This window comes from Coffea arabica, chromosome 2e, assembly GCF_036785885.1.
Source record: "Coffea arabica cultivar ET-39 chromosome 2e, Coffea Arabica ET-39 HiFi, whole genome shotgun sequence".
In the NCBI taxonomy this organism is placed as follows: Eukaryota; Viridiplantae; Streptophyta; class Magnoliopsida; order Gentianales; family Rubiaceae; genus Coffea; species Coffea arabica.
The window spans coordinates 25,898,770-25,921,396 of NC_092313.1; the positions used below are offsets into that span (position 1 = coordinate 25,898,770).

The following is a 22,627-nucleotide window of genomic DNA, read 5'->3' on the forward strand; positions in this document are numbered from 1 at the left end:
TCCAATCTATGCCCACCCCTAAACGGAATTCATCCCATGCCACGGTGAAGAACGCTCGTGGGACAGTTACGACAGGCCATATCGAAGCATAATTTTCGAGAAGCCAACCATTATTTCGATGCATTGATGAAGAAGAACCGCAACCAAATGGAATTTTTAATGTTTACCTCACTTGCCATCTCCTTGTATTCTCTTTCTTTTGTCCATGCCATGATGAAAGAGACTGCTGGGCAAGAACAATTATCAGATCAATTGTACCTGAATGTTGTAACATTTTTTTAATGTTTATAATTTTAAGTAAATTGCTTGAATGTCCTTATTCCTTATAATAATAGAGGTGTAATATTCTGTTACCGTTAACGTGAATTTCACGCATAATAATTATGTGTCTAGTTCACATAAAATTAAAATCCATTCAAAAAATGTTTACAATGTTTGGGATGGTGAAGGACACTTATGGCACAATTAGGGCAGGTCGTATTGAGGTTAAAATACTACAATGGTTACCTAAAAAATGTTACAATTTTCGAGAAGCCAACCGTTTTGCGACTTGTTTGATGAAGAAGGGCTGCAACCAAATGGTTACCTTTCTTTGTATTCTCTTTCTTTTGGAAGACGTTAGGGGAGTATCCCTCTCTCAGATGATGGTACTAAAGTGATTTTATTTTATTTTATTTTTAACAAATTGCATTGGTCAGTATACCCAAAAAAAAAAAAAAAACATTTCCATCGCAAATATTGGTAAGAATCCCTTCAAAAAATAAGTCAAGCAAAAAAAAAGTTTGGAAGACAGATGATTCGCAAGTCATATAGCAATAGAACATGTCCTGTTTTGACCAGCAATTGACAAGAAGCTCCCACCAAACAAAACCACGTGCCCGAAACGTCTGTCCGTGAAGCAAAGACGTGGTTCGAAATCAAATGCGTCTCCTTTCAACAGTCTCGCGAAAATATCTCGATTCAATTAAACAAAAGATGATTAAAAAAATTCCTCTTTGTTTCTCCCAATTATAAATCCAACTTGAATCGAAATCGAAATTGGTAATTCGGAACTTTGAAATCGGAATTTTTCGAAATTTTGGTATCAAAATTTTCGACCGATTTCGATTTCGAATTCACCAATTCCGAATTCAATTCTGTAAATTTCGATTTCACCGAATTTATGAATATAAAAATTATTATTATAATATAAATGTTATATTATATATTATATATATATATGAAAAACAGATTTGAAATCGAAATAGGAATTTCAAATTTCGATATCAATTTCGATTTCGATTTCGATATCGGAATTTCGATTTGAAAAATCTCATTACCGAATTCAACCCGAATTCGATCAATTCGAAATCGGAATATTCAATTTTCATTCTGAATTACCGAATTCAAAATTCTGAATTCAATTCGAATTCGGCCAGTAAAGCGAAATTTTTCGATTTTGCACACCCCTACTGCTTCACGCAAGAACACACACTAACACACGCAAGAAAACACGCAGTTGGCCTCACAGAGAGAACCGAGAGATGGGAGTGGTGATAATCGACGGCTCAACAGTCCGAGACTTCGTCACCAACGAAGCCGAGAATTTGTAACCAGAGAATTTGTGAAATGAAACGACAACCTTCATGAGAGGAAAGTCAAAGAAGAGCAACAAGATTCTTTCATCTTTGACCTACCTTATAATAGGAAAAAAATAAAAATAAAAAAATTGTGGGGCATTTTGGCATTTTAAAGAAATAAAATGGGAAACGAAAATGATGTCCACAAGTCACAACAACAAGATTACTACTACACAGTCGAGTGGTTAAAGGCTTTTCCTCTTGGAATGGAAGTTAATGTCTAATTATTTACACATCCACGTCACCTATGTCGGTCACAACAAATCTTCTATGTCGCTTATTGTACCGCCGTTCACTTTCTCATAATGTATTTTATTGCTATCCATCCTTCGTGAACTTCCTCAACAACGAAAAAAGAAAAAAAAATATATATGATAAAAAGCAAACTACAACAAATCAAAAAACAATATATGAAAAAAAAAAGTAAAATAATAGAAGAAATTTCTACTACAAGAACATTACAGAAAGTGAGACAAAAGTTATGAAATTGGAGTTGGAGTTCGGCAAAATCTCTTAAACTTCTACTAAAGGAGGGAGAGCTATAGCTTCTATCTCTCCTTTTTATTTTCTTCAATGATTGAAAATAGATCTCTTGGTGGGGGATCCTTTACGAGGAGTCCTGATTGATAAACGTAACAATTCGTTTCATCAAAACCCTGGCACGCTCAGAAGTTGGGTTAGGCAGATGAAAGCAATGTCCCTCCTCTTCAGTCTCCATCATTTCCAATTCTCCATCCCATCTACTTTTCTTCAATGCGCAGTAGTAAAGCAAACTTCTCTCTCTTACGAAATCCTTCTCCGCTGTTAAGACCAGGACCCTTTTGCAAACAAGCCTCGACAACAGATCAGGATGCGCCATAGGATGCAACCTGGGATCATCACAGATGCTGCTATCTGGGGCTATGAGGGAGAAAAGCTTATCAAGCTTATCAGGCTTACCATCACCAAAATAGGGATGGACCAAAATCATCCCCGCGATTTTTACTTCATCCCCTGGTCCAATTTTTTCACTGGCCCTGACCATTACGTCATGTGCAATATTAGCTCCAGCACTATCACCTGCCAAAAAGATTCTAGCAAAATCGGCATGGTTACTGATCCACGCTTCAGGACCCTGTGCAGAACTAGCATGTGCAAGAACCCATTCGAATGCTATCCAAGAATCATCATAGCATGCGGGGAAAGGATGCTCCGGGGCTAGTCTGTACTCGATGGAAACAGCAATCGCCTTGGCTTCAGCTGCTAGGGAGTTAAGGTAGGGATGGTATACACGAGAAAATGCTGATTCAATCACAAAAGCACCTCCGTGGATGTAGATTATGATGGGAAGCTTTTCATCAGGAGTGGTGGTTCTGGGAAGGTAAAGGCGGACTGAAACGTTATTCTCAGGTGGAATAAGGATATCTTTGGATTTGACGCCTGTTTGGGGATCCTCTGACGGAGGGGTGTAGGGGAACTCTTTAAATCTCTCGATCCGGCCATCCTTGTATACACGAAAGTAGGGATGGTGGTCGTGAAGCACCTCGGTTGATGGGGTTGAGTCCATTGTTGGAATTGATGGAAGGAGAGATGGAGACGGCGGCAATTATTTGGACTTGTGATTTACTTATCTTCTAACTAATAGAAAAGGAACCGGTGGTTTCGTTTCCAAGACCATTTCCGTCGTTCTCGGTCCCCGTGCACACCACGTGACTCAATTTATTTATTAGCCACCGTTTGGTTGGGAGGTTTTGTACTCCCACAATGGGAATAAGAGGGTAATGACTCCCATCTGGCTGACCACTGTGAGGGGGCGCTTGGTTCTTGCTTTGGAATTAGAAAGGAGAATGGAATGATAGATAGAGGGGTCACTGGAACACATCACACAGACTCGTGATCACATTTTTTTTTTTTTTTTTTTTCAGCACAGTGGGTATCTGGGACCGAGAACTGGTTACCGTACGCCCCAACTAATCCCACTGCGTGACCGCGAGAGGCTGCCCAACATCATCGGTCAATGGTAACGACTGGGATTCGATCCTTGGTTGGTGGCTCTCACCCAACTGGGCTACAACCACCGGACCGAACCCAGACTGGGCCAGACTCGTGATCACATTGTCCATCTTTTTTGCCCTTTTCCCTGTGAAGCAATATAATTAAGACAACAATTTATCACGCTAGCTGTGGCGGCGCCAAAGTTTTAAATAGATTGTAAAACGTGTAAGCAATAGTAGTCTAGTACAGTAGTATTCTTGGCGAATATGGCGTGGCGGCAAATGAAGAGACAGTTGATCTTTTCATTTTTTTTTTTTGGTACCTTAACAAAGTTAGAGAGTCGTGTAAGTTTGTTTTTTGCAATTGTAGTCCAGCTAATAGTCGATTGGTTTTTTTTTTTGTTTTTTTTTGGGTGGTTTTAATAGTGTCGCATATATGTTGGAAATGGTCGGTAATGTGCTTGTTTATGCTCCCCTTTTTTTTCTTTTTTTCTTTTTTTGGTTGGATACAGATGAGTTAGGGAGTCTTGGGAGATTTTTTGCATTATAATTTGCCATGTTTTGGAAATGGTCAATGTATGCTTGTTTATCGAATACTTTAGGAAAGCATTCTTACAACATCTGAACTTCAATTTGAAGGCCATATGATATCTTTTTCTTGGCAGACTAATTAACCAAATTCGTGTCATCAATTAAATAAACAAATTCAGAAATCCAAATTTTAAGGCATGATTCTAATATTTTAATTTTCATTGCATTGGACCAAGCGCGTAGTATTGGAATTATTGTAATTTCAAGTACCAAAACCCCTAAACTAAGTGATTTTCCAATACCCAAAACCCATTGCCCACCGATTTGTGCATCCAATCCATTCCTTAACCTCCTTAAGGAGTTTCCTTACTGGGACTCACTATAAAATTTTAACATTTTGTAACAAAGTTGACATCCGCAAACAAATTTTTTTCATTATAAGAGTAGTGACTTTTTAGAATTCCAAGTCATATAAATCACAGTTATTTGAGAGTGATTTTTTAGAATTCTAAGTCAACTACAAATTTTCAAATTTTAAAAAGGGTGTAAAGAGTGACAGAAAAAATTAGATGCTGAGAGGATTAAGAATAATTTTGATTGTGAATTTAGGGTTTATAGATTTTTATTTGATGTGATTTTTCGTTATTGATGCACTAACTGATTTTTGTAATATTTAAGAGGAGGGAATAGCCAAATAGATTTCGATGTAGGATTAGATTAACAAAATCACGTGAGTTGTTACAAATATCAAATTTTTAGAATGAGGGCCGGTAAAAGAGCTCCCTAATTAAGGCGGCTGAGGGTCGGATGCACAAATTTGGGCACCTTCACTTCTCATTACCCACATTCTATAAAAAGATCCAAATTAAAGCAAAATTGAAACGGAAAAAAAAAAATACGAGAGAGAAAAAGAACGCATATCTTTCTTCCTCCTCTCTCCTATCAGTCCTATGTACCGCTGCATTTTCTTCCCCCCTCCTCCGCCCTTGCCTCTCTACTTCATCCCTCACTTCTCCCACCCTCCATACTGCCACTGCTCCATCTCCCACTTCATCTTTTGCAGCTTCCCTTCCATCCCTCTCACAACACTAATTAAGTTTTTTTTAATAGAGTTTTGCATAACAAATTTGTAATTGGAATCAATGAGTTGGTTATCTACGAATCATGCTGCAATTGATCAACGGTATACGTACAAGCAGGTAGCGGTGGTGAAGGATATGGGAGGTGATGGTAGTAATGAGCAAGAGATTAAGAGAAAGAAAAAAAAAAAGGAAAAAAGTGAAAAAGAAAAAGTGGCAGAAGGAGATGGATTTGCAATGGCCAAATTCATGTGTTCTTCCTCATCTTGAGTTTTGCCATCCACAGTTTCTCCTGCAATTTACCTATCGCAGTGGTGATGCAGTGCATATGAGTAACAAGTTCCATCCCAGCTGCGCCATTAGCTGATCATATTGGTTGAACCTTTAGACATTTCCGGTATTAGCAATTTATATGAACTTTTGCAATTCTCCTTTAATTGGAGCAATCATTTGCAGGACGTCACAAAGTTGTATCCTGCAGATTTAACTACATCATATAACATAAGATCTACCTTAGAGAAAACATACATATGACATACAAAAAGAATACATGTCAAGATTTACTATTAGGTAAGCATAAGTCATATTTTGTTGTGATTCATAAACATCACAGGTACATTCTCTTGTTCAAGATTAAACAGTAAGTGATGTTGAATGTTGATTAGGATTATTGGCTTACATAGTAGGGACATTAATTAGTCAAAGATACTGTGAAGTTTCTGCTAATGTTTGCAGTCTCCTCTTAAAGAAAGAAAAAAAAAAAAAAGAATCTACCAATGCAGGTAGTAAATCAAGTATACATAAGTATCTTCTAGTTATTATGCACACTGCAAAAAGAAAGTTGGCGCAGTGCAATCTCAATGAACAGTTCACGAATGGCCATGTTGAGGTTCATTATGGTACAAGGCTTGTAATTAATTACCCTAAACTTATATTGCTTCGGCCATCTCTCGCTATTAGCAGCCTATTCTGCGAACCACGACCGAATGGGTATCCATTTTCACATAGAAATAAACCAATGTGTGGGCTATAGGCTCAACATTTTCTCCTTGGGCTTTCCGGCAAGGGGCCTTTGTATTTCATGGAGGAATGCTAAAAGAGAGTATATGTTGTACTTGGCTCAACTGAAAATGATCCAAATGTCTTGGAACTCGTTTGCTGCAATTTTTATTTTTATTTTTTTTAATTCTTCTCGAGTACCTATTCATTTATTTTAAGACATGAACTGGCAAATGCCTAAGAAAACTGTGAAAAAAAAAGTTGTAATACAACTATTTCATTCTAATAACAGAATTTTGCATCATTAAAAGGTGTCTTAAAGTAGAATGAGTTCAGCACTTTAATTTAGACTTTGCTCATGGGTGAAAATATTACAAGCCTTGTAACTCAGTCTCCTTTTGGAATTTCTCACTTACACTCCTTCTCCCGTACTACCCAACTCATTCCTCCCCCTGTAACTCTTACTCCTTAATGACCAAAATATAAAATTTTGGATTTTGCTTATTTTTCAGATTAGATAAGTGAAAACGCTAGTAGCATGATAAAGCTTTTGGCCTCTAACAACCCAAAAACAAGAAACAAGAGACTAAAACTGTAGATTTCACCTGATTCAAAACCAAAAAGGGAAAAAAAAAAAAAGCAGATGAGCACACGCATACATAAATTGTCATTGAAAGAGAATCCAAAGCTTCATTTTGTAGGCCTTTGTTAATTGCTTTTGTCAAATGCTTTTTCTTTTCCTCTTTCATATAAAGCTATAATTCAGACAGAATTGATGCTTCTTTCTTTTGCCCACCCCTTACCCCATCTTTTGGCATCCACAACTAACTTGGTAAAGAAGACTCCTAAAGCCTTTGACTAGTAGCTCATAGAAAGATGGTAGCAACATGAGCTCAAGAAGGGAAAACCACAAAAAAAAGGTACTCCATTTTATGTTTATGATTCATTGCTAACAGTAAAAAGCAGAATGATCATGAATATTTGTCAATGCTATAAGCAAGAAACAACAAAGAATCCATGTTACTTCATGATTGCACAGTCTTGGAAAAAGAATCACATTTAGAATTACAAAGGGTTTTCGACTTGAACAATGAAAAAAATGTCTTTTAATGAAGGTATTCTTGGGAGTGAGAATAATGTTTTCCATTGGCTAAAGTGTTAGGCCCAAAAAAGCAAAAGGCAAAACCTGATAAGTTAATAGTGAAGAAGATATGGATAGGACCAGTGGTAAATTAACCAGATGATTCATGGATGATTTGTAAAGGGATTGCAAGTAGAAGAAAAAAAATGTAGAAGACTACTTAGCTGTAATTAAGATTACCTTCACCAAAACAATAATCATATTAAGAATACCTAGCTAGATATTGCATTATAAACCCTCTTAATGGGTTTAATATCCTTTTACATTTCTCATCATCAAATAATCAAACCAACAATAGACATAAATTCCCATGGCAGAAGAATAAGATGTGGGATGCAACCTTTATGTCGTTATTGGTGACATAGATCAGGCACGATAATGGAAGAACACGAGGCATTTGAATTTTTGACATTCCACGTGAGTCTCCTTTTGTCTTTATTCTTATTCTCAAGAAATTTTGATTTCCCATTGGGCGGACCACCTCTAATTTTTTCACCTAAACCAACTATGCTTGTAGCTTTTGTTACATGTCAACAGAAAGCACTGTTCTTTTCTGTTGTGGGTATTAGAATTTCAACCATTTATAATGTAAAAGTGAAAGAGCTAAAAAGGAAAAAGAATATTTAATTTTTGGGCAATTCTTGCTGAAATGTTCCTTTCCAAACCATGTAAAAAAAATTCGATTGCAAAAGATATGTCTTTTTAGGTTAAGCAAATAAATACAACTTTGCTAGAAGGATTAGTAAAGATGAAAAAAAATAAAAAGCTAAAGATGGCTCTTCCTCCAACTGCAAGAAAAAGAGTGAAAAGAGGAAAGAAAATAAACGAATGTTGTAACTTTATTGGGAGGCGCATAACATTTTATAAAGCTTTGGCTGCAGGGAATTTCTTGGGACAATTAGTGCCTCATGTTTCTTCCAAATAATGGGCCATCCAAACAAATCACATATATTTGTTTTTCTTCCACTATTATTTCCTCCTACTTAATTAACTTTTACGCAACAAAATAGTTACTACCTACTTAATAGTTGATTAAACCTCAAAATCTTCGACAGCAATAAATGAAGAGATGAATACTTATGATAAGTACTGCAGCCACTATTTTAACAACAAATAGTCCTGATGCATAAGGGTCGTCAGAAATATGATTAGGAGTGAGGAAGTAGTCAGTAGATTGTTCATTTTCTCATGATGACCAATTGATGAGTACTTTAGAAAATGAAGAATACCTGGAGACCCATGATTCTGACTGCACAGTTGTCTTGCCTGTAAAGACTACCCGACGGATAAAGATAAGAATAAGAAACAAAAGCATTTATCGAAAGCAAAAGGTGCCCAGCTGTTGAAAAAAGACAAATTGCCTCAGGGTTGAAAGGGTATTGGGTGGTAGTATCCCACTTAGCAGCAGGTCCCCCCTATAGGTACATTTGTCCCACATCGGGGTTGGGGTTGGGTTTGGGTTGGGATATAAGTCCCTGGGATTGCCTCAAGAGTTGCCGGCTTTTGAGGTTAATTCTGGGATTAGGTTTATAAAACAACAAAAGTCTGATTCAGGCTGTTGAAAAAAAAAAAGCAAAAGGTGCCCAGCTGCTTATGTCCCATTGCGGGAGCGGTTATCTCCTCACACACAGACACAGACACATAGACATTGTTAAACCAATCACTGCTGCAGTGTAAGATTAGGTTTGATAGATTAAGATTAAGGGTTTCTTTGATAACATAAAAGATTACTGTAAATTAGTAGCAGGGATGTAAATAAAACACTTCCTGGTGAGGTCATGGTTGAGCATTGAAGCTACATCATTTCATTTATCAAATGTTTAGAGGGCAAGTACTAAAATCAAATTTATTTCATGGTTGAAATGAAGCTACGCCACAGCTCTTTGTAGACTGACTCAAATTTGTTTCATTGAGGGATGAAAGAGTTGGATAGATTTGAATCTTAAACCACTTTTTCTACATCCAAAATTTCATGCACGACAATATTGAACCCTTTTCTAGTTGTACGTACTCACAGAAGAAACGGTTGACAAGCAAGTTGTAAAAATGCTCAAACTACTTTCTCAAAAATCCAAGATTTGTGCGGCAATTGATGTGGCCTTTGCAAAATCAAGAATAACGCACATATACAACATGTGTTTGAATTTGTCCACCGATCTGACAAAAGGTAAAGCATTATCTAGACAATTTAGAGTGCACGTATATTTCCAGACCCAAGAGAACAAGTGAGTAATTATCCACATGTCTCGAACATTGCATGTCTCTCCTCACCTTCTTCAGTTCTTTGAGCAAATCTTCATTAATTTAGTGTTTGTCGTGAAGCAAATCCCCTCAGCTGCTGTAACGTCCAAGATGGGCTCCTCATTTTCCTGGCAAATTTCATGTCTGTCATTCCTGTTGGGACTAATGATCGTACATTGGATAAGGACTAAAACGGATAAGACGTGGTGGTGTCCATCATTCATGCTTTTTACTAAACTCAACACACCTTATGCCCAAGGCTGCTTAGCTTAGTTCGACCAATAAGTAGCTGAGAAAGAGTCTTAAAAATTTAAGGAGTGTGCCATATTTCAATGTTGTGATAAGTGGAAAAGGTATTCTAAAATGCCACCAAAAGTCTTTCCTAAAGAGACAATTAGTGCAGAAAACTTGCCATTGAGATTGAAATCAACATCTATGATGTCATGCGTCAACAATAGTCACAAATTACCATAGAGTTTCATTTTAGGTGACCAAGCACTACAAAAAAAATTCCGCTTGAGGATGACGAAATAAGAGACTAGTAAACAAATGCCAACAACCACAATATTAATTTTGCAAATCAAAGGTGAAGAAACCTAATTAATTATAGGCATGATATAGTGAGCTGAAACAGCAACTATAACTTCAGTTGTTTACTAAACAAAGTTGGACTTAAGAGTCATTCCACTTTTTGTATCTATTCACTCAACAAAAAGACATTCAAGGGCACAAAGTATGGTGTGACTCCAATTCAGCTTCAGCTACATGAAAGAAAAGAAAAGACGCAGACCATTCTGCTTTCTTTTTTGCTTTATCTTTACTGCTGCTTTTCTCAACCCTTAAACAGTGTCTTTCAGACTTCTGTCTTTGGCTCCATCCCACCATATCCTAATCCATTCCGCCACAAACAATCCCTCTACGATATCATGCAAACTCCAGCGCTTTTCTTTGTCTTTTCTCTTTGCATATAAAACCCGCCATCCAACTCCATCAACAAACAAAGACAAAACCTCAATTCCATCAGAAAATTAATATGGAGATATTGTCACAGTTGTGGTCTCTGCTAGGCCTTCTGACAGTCCTCCAAAACATTCTTCCAACCCAACTCCTCTCGTTCCTGCACTCATTCTATGAATCTCTCCAAGATTTCTTCAGCCCACATGCCTACTTTGAAATCCCAGAATTCAATGGCTATTGTGGAGTTGACGTTAATGATCTCTACCGCCATGTTAACCTTTATCTAAACTCTGTTTACTCCTCTTCCTCTTGTCGCCGTCTAAGCCTTTCAAGATCAAAATCTTCCAACCGCATTGCCTTTACTGTTGCACCAAATCATACAGTCCACGACTCTTTCGACGGCCACCATCTCTCTTGGACTCACCATGTCGAGACCATCCAAGATTCCCTCGAAGAAAAGAGAAGCTTCACTCTCCAGCTTCCCAAGCGCCATCGCCTCACTCTCCTTTCCCCCTACCTCCAGCACGTCACCACAAAAGCTGAGGAGTTCGAAAGAGTTTCAAGAGAGCGGAGACTCTTTACCAACAATGGACATGGCTCGTATGAATCCGGCTGGTCATCCGTTCCCTTTCGCCACCCCTCCACATTTGAGACACTAGCACTCGAGCCAGAGCTAAAAGATCAACTCATGGATGACCTAAAAGCATTTTCTGAAGGAAAGGAGTTCTATCAGAAAATTGGACGTGCATGGAAACGCGGCTACTTGTTACACGGTCCTCCAGGGTCCGGAAAATCCAGCCTCATTGCAGCGATGGCAAATTTCTTATGCTATGATGTGTACGATCTTGAACTTAGCAAAGTCTCAGACAACTCTGAGCTGAGGGCTTTGCTCATTCAAACAACCAATCGTTCAATAATCGTCATTGAAGACATAGACTGCTCGATTGACCTCACCGGTGACCGGCTAGCAAAGACTAGGGGAGAATCATCCATCCACAACCACAAAAAGGGTCCTCCTAGCAGACATGATCATCGCGGCTGCAGTGACAGTGGAGGTGGAGATGACGGGCGGGTGACTTTATCAGGACTCTTGAACTTCACGGATGGACTGTGGTCTTGTTGCGGAGAAGAGAAAGTAATTGTTTTCACCACAAACCACAGGGACAACGTCGATCCGGCGCTTGTTAGATGTGGGCGCATGGACGTGCATGTTAGCCTTGGCACGTGCGGCATGCATGCGTTCAAGGCCTTGGTGAAGAACTATCTGGGGGTGGACTCAAATGCGTCCTTTGATGTTGCGGAGAGCTGTATAAGATCAGGTGGGGCCCTCACGCCAGCTCAGATTGCTGAAATCTTGTTGAGGAATAGGAGGGATGCTGACGTGGCGGTCAAAGCTGCGATATCTGCCATGCAAGCAAAGATTTTGGGTGTTGAAGGAGCAGGAGATCACCATGGGGGTGGTGAATATGATGACCTGGCAAAATCACTGGAAAGTTTTGACCGGAGGCTGATGGGTTCGCCGGATAACTGGGAGGGCTCACCGGAAAAGCTTGTAGGGAAGAAGAGGAAAGATGGATATAGTTGTTCTTGGGAGAGGAAGGTCAACTTGCTTGTGAGACTTAAATCTTTGACTAAATCTGATTCTGGAAGAAGGGGTGTATGAACTTGTAATTTGGCTATGTGCTGACTGATTCGCTGCATCATTCCTGAGCTGAATATCGTTTTTGTTTAATTAGTTGTACTTTTGAGGCTTATTTTATGTTCTTGAAAAGTTCGACTAGTCTTATGTACGTGGGACTGAATTCCTTTTCTTGGCTTACTTTTACTACAATTTTTTGGTTGTCACACGCACGCATATATATATATATATATATATATATATATATATATATATATATATATATATATATATGTGTACATATATTGAGGCATATTTTATGTTCTTGAAAATTTTGGACTTTTATATTTAAGAAAAAAAAAAGATGACTATTATTAGAGATTGCTAGAAATCATCCGGCACGAATTGCTCTATAAAATCTGGTGGAGAATCCGATGAAAAATCCATACCGTTAGATGTTTTAACATGAAAAACTAATTCTTGTTTGCAGTCCTGGGAACCCATTTTAGCATGGAAAGCTAATCCTAGGAATCTTTTGGACTTTTTAATCCAGAATCATTGTTTAATCAAATTCGTGAGTTAGGCTTGCAACTCGTGCAAATTCGTGAGATAGTAAAATTTGAAGGAAACAATAGAAATCCGTCTGTATTATATGTAACAGGTTGTTGTACTGAAAGACTGGGGGCATGTTTCAATTCAGAGTGATTCTAAGGTTGGAATGCAGCTCATTTTGCAATGTTTAGGTTCGAATCCGTGAAGGATTTTCGAAAATGGACGGACTATTATAAAGTTCAAATCGCATGAATCATCATATATGTAAGAACAAGAATTTCAGTTGATGAGGAATTGAATTGAAAGAGACGTATGTTAAATCACCAGAGTTGATGCTTCGTCATCTCCTTGTGGAATCAATTAAGAATTGAGGATGTTATGGTGTGCACTTGCTTCTTAATTTGTTAATATATAAAATGGTCAGTGATCAAATACAATCGTATGTGGTTAGACTTTAACATATTCCCTTATTATTAAGAAGGGAACTGAAATCTTCTTGTTTGGATCGTAAGTTTCTGATCTTTTTTAGAAAGATATGTTATAACGATGATGTAATGTAATATACGTGAGATAAAAAAAAATGTATCGAAGAAATTGTTACGTAAAATCTATCAACAGTTTATTGCACTTTTACACAGGTGGTGGATAAAATTCTAATCAACGAAATTGAACTCTGTCTGGACACTACTTTTGAGTCTTGCAGCAAACTATTGATGTCTTATTTCGAGGACATAAATATTCTTTCATATATACTTTCCGCATAAGAAAAGTAACCAAAAGAAGAATCTAGTAAATTATCACCAGCTGCAATACTGCATTTGCATCCAATTCTATCTGCATCAATCCTCCTTCTTCTCCCTCAAACCTTCTTCCCTTATTATACTTTTATTTTGCAATTTCTTGGTGATGTGACTTTAAATTTGTTGTACACCGCTCTTGCTATTCCACTTTAGATTTAGTCAAATGAATAATTTTGAAGAGTTGGAATAATAAAAAATCTAGTGACTCAAGCAACTTTTTGGACCTACTCATCCCCTGTACAAGTCCAGTTATAGGAGTAGCGTAAATTATTGCCGTTAGACAAAAAAAAAAAAAAAAAAACCACAACCTAAAGTGTTTCAGCAGCTGATTTGGAACTTCATTGAAACAGAGTCTTGTATTCTTGGCTTTTAGTCATAGCTAGAGGAAGCATGTTAATCTGACCAAGAACTGTCAAAAACCTTTTGAATATGGTGTCCAGTTAGCGTAAGAATTCCTCTAGATATTGTCAAATACAAGCAATCGAGGGACACTCAGAAAAGACGTCCATAGATTCATATTCTACAAGTGGCCTCATCAACGTAACCCCGGTTTCTTAGTCTTCCGTGATGCACGGTAGGTACGTACATGGCATCTTCCAGCTTAATAGTGTTATAGACTCGAAGGAAGAAACCAATTATAGGGTCAACTTTGTTAGTCAGTCCATAATTCATTCAGAACCCTTTGTTTTAAGCAAGAGCCCAAGTAGAATTGTTTATGTCGATATAAATCTCTATGTTAATTTATCAATTTTCAACGAATCGGTGAAGAACGCTAGTGCGACAGTTACGGCAGCCCATATCGTTTTCGAGAAGCCAACCGTTATTTCAATGCACTGATGAAGAAGAACCGCAACCAAATGGAATTTTTATTGTTCGCCCCCGCTTGCCATCTCCTTGTATTCTCTTTCTTTTGTCCATGCCATGATGAAGGAGAGTGCGGGGCATGAACGATTATCAGATCAATTGTACCCGAATCCTGTGACATTTTTTTAACGTTTTGTGATTTTAATTAAATTGCTTGAGTGTTCTTATTCCTTATAATAATAATAGAGGTGTGATATTTTGTTACTATTTATGTGAATTCCATGCATAATAATTATGTGTCTAGTTCACATAAAATTAAACTCCGTATAAAAAATGTTACAATGTTCAAAATAATTGTCAGAGTGCCCCTGATCCCAGTGAAGAACACTTACGGGACAATTAGGGCACATCCCTAATAGTAACCCTTCTTTGTATTCTCTTTCTTCTGGAAGACAATAGGGGAGTATCCCTCTCCCGGATGATGGCACTAAAGTGATTTTATTTTATTTTTAACGAATTGCATTGTTCATTATACCCCAAAAAAAAATCATTTCCATCACAAATATAATTCAAATTTAAATTTAAAATTTAAATTATATATATATATCATATATTCAATTGTAATAATATATACATCGTAAATTAGTGTATATAAGATTTACTCCCGTAAGAGTCCCTTCAACAAATAAGTAGAGGAAAAAAAAAGTTTGGAAGACAGACAATTGGCAAGTAACATAGCAATGGAACATGTCCTGTTTTGACCAACAATTGACAAGAAGCTCCCACCAAACAAAACCACGTGCCCGAAACGTCGGTCCGTGAAGCAAAGACGTGGTTCGAAATCAAATGCGTCTCCTTTTCAACAGTCTCGCGAAAATATCTCGATTCAATTAAACAAAAATGATTTAAAAAATTCCTCTTTGTTTCTCCCAATTATAAATCCGGCTCCCACAACTCACCGCTTCACACAAGAACACGCACTAACACACGCGAGAAAACACACACGCGAGAAAACACACACTTGGCCTCACAGAGAGAACCGAGAGATGGGGGTGGTGATAATCGACGGCTCAACAGTCCGAGACTTCGTCACCAACGAAGCCGAGTTCAACAAGAGCGCCGACGAGAAATTCGCGGCCTTAGACTTGAACAACGACGGCGTTTTATCCCGCTCAGAGTTGCGGAAAGCCTTCGAGTCATTTCGGCTCCTGGAAACCCACTTCGGAGTCGACGTGGCCACGCCGCCGGAGGAGCTGACTAAGCTGTACGAATCGATTTTTGAGAAGTTCGATTGCGATAACAGCGGGACGATCGATCGGGAAGAGTTTAGGAACGAAATGATGAAAATTATGTTGGCCATAGCTGATGGGCTCGGCACCTGCCCTATTCAGATGGCTCTTGAAGATGACGATGATAGCTTCCTCAAACAAGCTGCTGATCTCGAGGCGTCCAAGGTTAATTCTGGTTGATGTAATACGGGTACTTCGTCGAACAGAAGAAATAAGAAGGCTAGGCCCGTTGGGATTTTCTTGGCCTTGCTGCTTGTATATTTTGTCTCAAATTAAGTGTAAATTCTGTACGATGCAATAAGGCAGCAATAGAACCTTGTAACATGGATTTATGCGCTATACTTTGAGCATAAGATTGAACAATGTGTGTAGAATTTGAGAACCCGATATATGATTTATAAACATTTTGAGAGTTCATTGTTCAGTTCTTAATACTAGGATGCATTCAAATTATGTGTCCATATTAGCCATATGCTTGAAGGGTAGATGATTTTTGGTTTTAAATTTTGATTATTCGGCCCTCACCACCATTGGCTTTGCGGTACTAGTTCATCGCTGTCCTCAACTGTGTATTAAGTCCTATGAGTTCATGCAGAAGGCTTGTATGCCTAATACTACTGCAAAGGTTCAATTTGGAATTTGCCTACAAGAGCCACTGCAAAGCTTTAACCTGAAAATTGAAAGCATGAACCATCCATGTGCATTAACATGAGATCTTTAGCAAAACATTAAACCTGATAGATTATCCAATGCAGAATTTCAATGTCGATTTTGGACTGTCACAAGTCCTAACAGAATCCACATTCGCAGAACAATGAACTGAAACTGGATATATGGATGATTAGATGATACATCAACTTCATTTAGGACATGGAGATCACAGACTATTCAGTTGTGGCCCTGTGGAAAAATCAGAGATTAGCTAGAGTCCAGGAAGCAATCATTTAAAACAGGAAACTAAGCAAGAATGTCATATGCGCCTCATCAGTTCAATTTGCAGGGTGACCCTAAAACATCTTTAAGTGCAAAATCCTTCAACAGAGTCAATTCAACGAATTACACAATGATGAAGGGCAGGAAGTAGTAAGACTTTGGCATTTGCATAACTCCCCATGCATTACTCTCCTTTATCCATAGGTTTACCTCAAATAGCGAATACCCAACTAATGTATTGATCATCCGGTACTCGCAAGGAACTACACAACTAATAAATGCAGAGAATCGAACCATACTGAAGACAATTTAATAATTCAGCAACCAAATGACAGCAATCATTTCCACAAACAAGCAAATTTGATGTACAAATAGTATACAGATGGCAAATGATGAACCTGAAAGGGGAGGGTTTGGGGAGCTGGAGTGTGAGTGTGTGAGCGCATGTGAGATTAACAGCTTTTACGCATCTTAAAATTGCTGTTGGAATATTCATATGCTTGATATGAAATCAATCTCTATCTTACGATCATGATATTTCCAAAACACAACTGAAACTTGACACAGAAGATCATTTATTAACTTCATTTGAGCACTCCATTTTTTATAAAATGTTAAAGCTTAACAAGCTAGGGTATCAAGGACAACAGTCTGCTTGTCAAGCATGATGTAGCACCAAAACCATGGCGCCACCTGCTCCATGTGTTGGCATAGATGGCCATTGAATTGCATGCTACCCATCATAACTTTCCTCCTATAAGCACCTCTGAAATATCACTTGGCACAGCCAAGGTGTACCCTACTTCCAAGTTCCAACTAGGCACCTAAGTTTTGGATGTAAGATAGCCCTTGTCCATTACAAAGGACAAGGAACCAAGCTTTTTCCCAATAATCTACAATAAGCCGTTTTGCATTCAGAACATTCCAAGACACTAATGGCAACAAGCATCAAGCTTTAGGTAATTAATACCTAAAAATAGTCTACTTAACCTGCATGAGCATTCAATCAGAACAAGCTATGGAAAACTGTTCCAATCTACCTCAACAAGGTTAAGAAAATTGAAAAGATTACAATGTTGGGACATCTGAATGCATAAGCCTGAAAAAAATCAATAGCCCATGCCAGAATCTCCGCCCCATTTTCGTTATCGGCAACGTACAGCACTGAAAACGCTATCAAGAAAGCGAATCAGAGACTCTAATTTGTTGCCCCTTCATACCCAAACAACAACCATTTTCCATGAAAATAAATACACAGAAATTTGAAGAAAAAAAAAACAACTATTGCATAAATCTTGGAAAGTTTAACTCATTTACTCCGAGGAAACCCAATTTTCTTAACCAATGATAGTTCTACCTAACATCCAAACTCAATTATTGGAACAAATTCATAAAAATTGTGAAAGATCCAAAGAAAAGCAATTGCAGAAATCATGTAAAAGTTCATGACCGATGAACAAAAATACGTATCTGATCGTCGGAAATTGCTTCCGATGTGAGCGTGAAGATGTGGAGATGAACTTAGCGAAGGGTTTTAAAGTTGGGAATCCTGAGCAATTACGCTGCCGTGGCAAATCTAGGCGCTCGGCTGGCCCCCAAAAGAAAACCCTACTGGGCCTGCTCATGTATTCTTGTAGGCATTGTTGGCCCAATTCATCAAACGAGAAAGTGGAGAAGATCTTACAAGAACTTCAACTCCATGTAGCATAGATGGGAGAGCTAGTAAAATTAGCCAACCAAATAATTGGATGAGAAGTAGGGACTAGGATGCGTTCGAGTCGAGTCAAGTTGAACTCGAGTAGTAAAATAACTAAACTCGAGATCGAGCTCGAGTTTGTCGAGCTTTTAGAATTTGAGCTCGAACTCGATATCAAGTTACGTTACTCCAGTTCGAACTCGAACTCGAGTTTAATTAAATGTAATCAATTCAAATCAAGTTCAATCGATCTTATTCGAGCTCAAATCAAGTCTAATCAAGTTCACGTAATAAAAATTAATATTTTATATATAATTTTAAATAAAGGATATTATTAACATTTCACAATAATAAAAATTAAAAATATATATTATAAAAAACTCGATTAGGCTCATCGAGCTTTCGAGTGCAAAATATTGAAATTCGAGCTCGAACTCGATCAAAACGAGCTCGAACCGAGCTGCTGACCGAATAGCTTGCGAGCTCAAGTGAAGCCACTCGATTCAGCATCAGCCCTAGTAGGGAGTAGATGAGCTTAATCAAATCCAACATTCTAATGTTAAAACTTGTTTGGTTGTTTTAAAGAGTTCAAAATTTGTTTAAACTTAACTTGTTTATTCACCAAACCAACTTTGAATGAGTTTTTTTTTTTATCGAATTTGAATGTTATCCAATATAAAATGTTGTTCAAAGTTGATTTGATTAGTTAGCAAACTAAACTAGAACAAACTCTTATCAAGTTGAGTTCGGTTAGAATATCAAGTAGTTCTGTTCATCCTTTAGTAGCTTGGTAAGATTGAAATATGCTAACTGGAATTGACCGAGTGGTAAGTAAGATCACCAAATCCATTTTGCATTGGGGACGTAGTAATTAAAGGAATACAAACCCTTTTAATTATGAAAGTTGTTATGGCAAGGGATAAAGAAATCAATTTATGACTTATGTTGAAAATTTTGTGGCCTTGGAAATTCATTTGATTTCTCAATTTATATATTGATAATTTTGGAATCGCAAAACCTTATCAATTGTTCCACTAATTTCTAGGTGTAACTTTAGAATGAGAGGGACTGGAATTAGTCCCACTTAAAGAGTTATATGGGTCTATATCCCTTTACATGGTTACCCTCAAACTTACAAAAAAGTGAGGATATTTATTTAATGGACGAAGATGATTTAGAATTTGACTGTTAAGAGAAGAAAAGGAAATTTTGGGCGATTAAATAATCTTTCTTTTCTTTTGCCCCTACCACTAAAGCACTTAAAACTTGAAAGGAATAATATATTTCTTTTAATACATAAAGATTTAGCATACAATCTTAAAAGCTTGGAGGCTTGAAGCAGTGTCTAATTTTTTTTTTTTGGACTCCCATATATCAGAAATTGAAGTTATTTTTCTTCTTTTTAGGGATTATTTGGGTCAAAGTTTGAAGTTTAACCTAAGAATCATTTCTTGCAAAGCACCATTAACTAGTCATTTTGCCAATTTACTCAATTAATTTGTGAGTCTTCCACTACCAGTTTGGGTCAAATCAAGGAGAAGGACAACTACAAAACCTCTCCCTGGCCAAGGCAAAGAAGCCTGCCAATTCAGACCCAATTTCGCTCAAGTTAGGTAATTTGTGGTATCATGTAATTATGAATCAGTTGGGTTAGCCCAGATGGCCAGGAGTTATCCTTAAGCTGCTCTCACGGTTAAAATTAGGATTTCAAATTGTTTGTTGTTTTCACTGTTTATATGCCACGTCCCGTTTGAATTAGTTGTTTTTGAAAGTGTTTTAAAAATATTTTATTATTACAGTGTATATTTTATTGTATATGTTTTTTGTGATGTTTTTTGAGGGATTTTTGGAATATATTTTAGCCTATCTTTTAAAATTTTAAAAATTTTTAAAGTACTTTTTAAAAATTAATACTATCGCTCACAACCACCACCACCCCCTCCCTCTTTTCCCTCCTCCCTCTTTCTTCTCTCTCTCCTTCATCCTCCCCTCCCCTCTTCCTCGTTGCAATCTAGTCGAGGCCAGATAGGGTGGGAGGAGAAGAGAGGGGGTGGGAATGGTAGAAAAGGGGAGGAGAGGAGGAAAAGGGAAGGAGAAGAGAGAAGAAGGAAGGAGAGGGAGGACTATGGTGGCAGTGGCAGTGACGTTGGCGGTAGTGGGCGGTGGTAATAGGTGAAAGATGTTGTAAAATTTATATGTTTTTAAATTCTTTTTATATATTTGTGAGTTGCTTTTGATATATTTCATGGATGAGTTGTATTTGGAATTGCTTTTATATGTGTATTATTATAACATTGTATTTGAAAACTGATTTTTGAAAAATAGCTCAATTCAAACGCAACACCATGGGTTATTTGTAGTATTATTTTGATGCACTTCATTTGTACTCATCCTAACATTGTGGATTTTGGTTGGATTTGATTACAGTTTTATTTCTCCACTTTTTGACTACCATGGATCCATTAGACTTGTATAGATGGAGGGACCTTGGTATTAGTCTTATCCCCAACACCAAACTATACACGTCAATGCTAGTACAAGTTAGCTCAATTGACAAGGATGAATCACTTCTTCATTGAGTTTGTTTGGATAGAAAGATTTGCAAAAAAAAATTCAAATTTTGTTCTACTTACATCATCAACACAATTTCCAACCATCTTTTTATCTTACATATATCACATCAAAAAAAGTATTACAGTAATTATTTCAAATAACCTCCTATCCAAACAAGTGTGTTTTAGTTCCGTTATCGGTGTAAAAATTGGGTTGGTCGGTTATCTGTAGAAACTTATGTAAGCATCTTATGATATCGAAAACATGTTTTTTGTCTTATAATAGTGATTGTAACGGAATCCATACGTACTTCTTCCTACCAAAAGAAAAAGAAAATACACATCAATAATTTCTTGTTAAACTTCAACACCGAGGAGCTATACAATGCTTCAACTTTAAAACCACTCAATCAAAATCAAAATTTAGGAAGCTGTTTGAAAAAAAAAATCAAATCCATGATTATGAGTTAGATATTTTAGAAAAAAGAAGTTATTCCAAAAAGACCTCTAGGCCTTATAAGAAGAATGAAATCTTTTTTAACCGTAAAATGCTTAAGAACACCTAAAGTTAGGCTTCAAATCAACTACTCAAAATTATTTTGGATTTTATAAATCCTCATTGAACTTAACTTGTGTCGTGCAATTGCAAAAGTCACTGTCATCCACAGTTCCACATTGAGACACACCTCTTACGATTTGTACGCGACTTGTGCAAAAACTTTACTCAAAAGCATGAAAGTAATGTAAAACTACTTTTTATCCCATGATAGCGATTCTTGGCCAATTACACAGGATGATGATAACACTTTCCAACCATCTATGTCTACTATTTCCCAAAAGAACGAGGACCTCAATTTCATGCATCAAAACGTAATACTCCTCATTCCGTAATTATGCTTTAACTCAATTTATGTAATTAGCATCCTGCAGATTCTTCCATTAGCTATTAACTTTCTGCTAAACAAGCAAAATCCCACCAAAAATAAAAGTAGATTCAGTTTTGTGTAGACTGCAAAAAGTGGGAAAAAGAAATCGTCGCCTGAGAGATTCGAACTCTCGCGGGGAAACCCCATGTACTTAGCAGGCACACGCCTTAACCACTCGGCCAAAGCGACGCTGTTTATTCTACTTTTCATTGATATGTACTTCTCTAAAACAGATCGTTTTTCAGTGTCGATCTGTCGATTCATGAAGTTGACGCGTCCAACCAAAATGACCTACAGTACAGCGCACGACAAACTGATGGACCCCACTTTCCAAAATATAGTGATGGACCCTACCTTTGTCACATGTTTCAGTCCGCTCTTCTTTAATCGGATTGTTTGAGTGGTCACTAATTAAAATTCTCAAAAAATGCTGGACACATTTGTGGAAATTATTCTTGGTTACAGTCTTTACCGTCGAATACTCGAATTTTGTAGGTAAAGATTGAAAGTTGGGAAAAGAAATAAGTGACACTTAATGTGATACACAGTGTATTACACACTCAAATGTATTAAATCTGTCATTTAACAATTCAGGGCTCGTTTGATAAACTGCAAATTAAAGTCTGAAATCTAAAAATTAATGTTGAAAGTATTAAGTTACTGAATTGTTTAAGTTATACATGTTTGATAACTAATTGGATTATGACACTGAATTGAAATATTGCACAAATATTATGTTTCTATTTTTAAAAAAATTGCCTTTATTTGTGTATGTGGAGAAAAAAATGTATGCGTGTGTGAGAAAGAGAATAATGAAATAATAAAAAATGGTGTTTAAGTGCATATATTTGTGTAGAAGAGGCTGTGTGTGCATGCATTTATGTCTCTGTGTGTATTATTTATATGAAAGGTGTAGT

General features: G+C 37.2%; 3 protein-coding genes and 1 non-coding gene across 4 annotated transcripts; 2 read left to right on the plus strand and 2 right to left on the minus strand.

Annotated features, from left to right (window-relative positions):
* Positions 1-2,028: 2,028 nt before the first annotated feature.
* LOC113732166 (probable carboxylesterase 1) lies at positions 2,029-3,707 on the minus strand. Its single transcript, XM_027257813.2, has one exon. The coding sequence runs from the start codon at positions 3,163-3,165 to the stop codon at positions 2,227-2,229; it is 939 nt and encodes a 312-aa protein (XP_027113614.1). The 5' UTR covers positions 3,166-3,707; the 3' UTR covers positions 2,029-2,226.
* Positions 3,708-10,298: 6,591 nt separating this feature from the next.
* On the plus strand, positions 10,299-12,371 carry LOC113732167 (AAA-ATPase At4g30250-like). The gene has a single exon (XM_027257814.2). The coding sequence runs from the start codon at positions 10,617-10,619 to the stop codon at positions 12,201-12,203; it is 1,587 nt and encodes a 528-aa protein (XP_027113615.1). The 5' UTR covers positions 10,299-10,616; the 3' UTR covers positions 12,204-12,371.
* Positions 12,372-15,194: 2,823 nt separating this feature from the next.
* LOC113732168 (uncharacterized) lies at positions 15,195-16,020 on the plus strand. The gene has a single exon (XM_027257815.2). The coding sequence runs from the start codon at positions 15,361-15,363 to the stop codon at positions 15,781-15,783; it is 423 nt and encodes a 140-aa protein (XP_027113616.1). The 5' UTR covers positions 15,195-15,360; the 3' UTR covers positions 15,784-16,020.
* A 5,797-nt stretch (positions 16,021-21,817) lies between these two features.
* Positions 21,818-21,899, minus strand: TRNAS-GCU (transfer RNA serine (anticodon GCU)). The gene has a single exon. It is a non-coding gene; the product is annotated as a tRNA-Ser (tRNA).
* Positions 21,900-22,627: the final 728 nt, after the last annotated feature.

Coding starts and splice junctions, on each gene's coding strand:
- LOC113732166 (XM_027257813.2), bottom strand. CDS start 3,165: ATGGACTCAACCCCATCAACCGAGGTGCTTCACGACCACCATCCCTAC.
- LOC113732167 (XM_027257814.2), top strand. CDS start 10,617: ATGGAGATATTGTCACAGTTGTGGTCTCTGCTAGGCCTTCTGACAGTC.
- LOC113732168 (XM_027257815.2), top strand. CDS start 15,361: ATGGGGGTGGTGATAATCGACGGCTCAACAGTCCGAGACTTCGTCACC.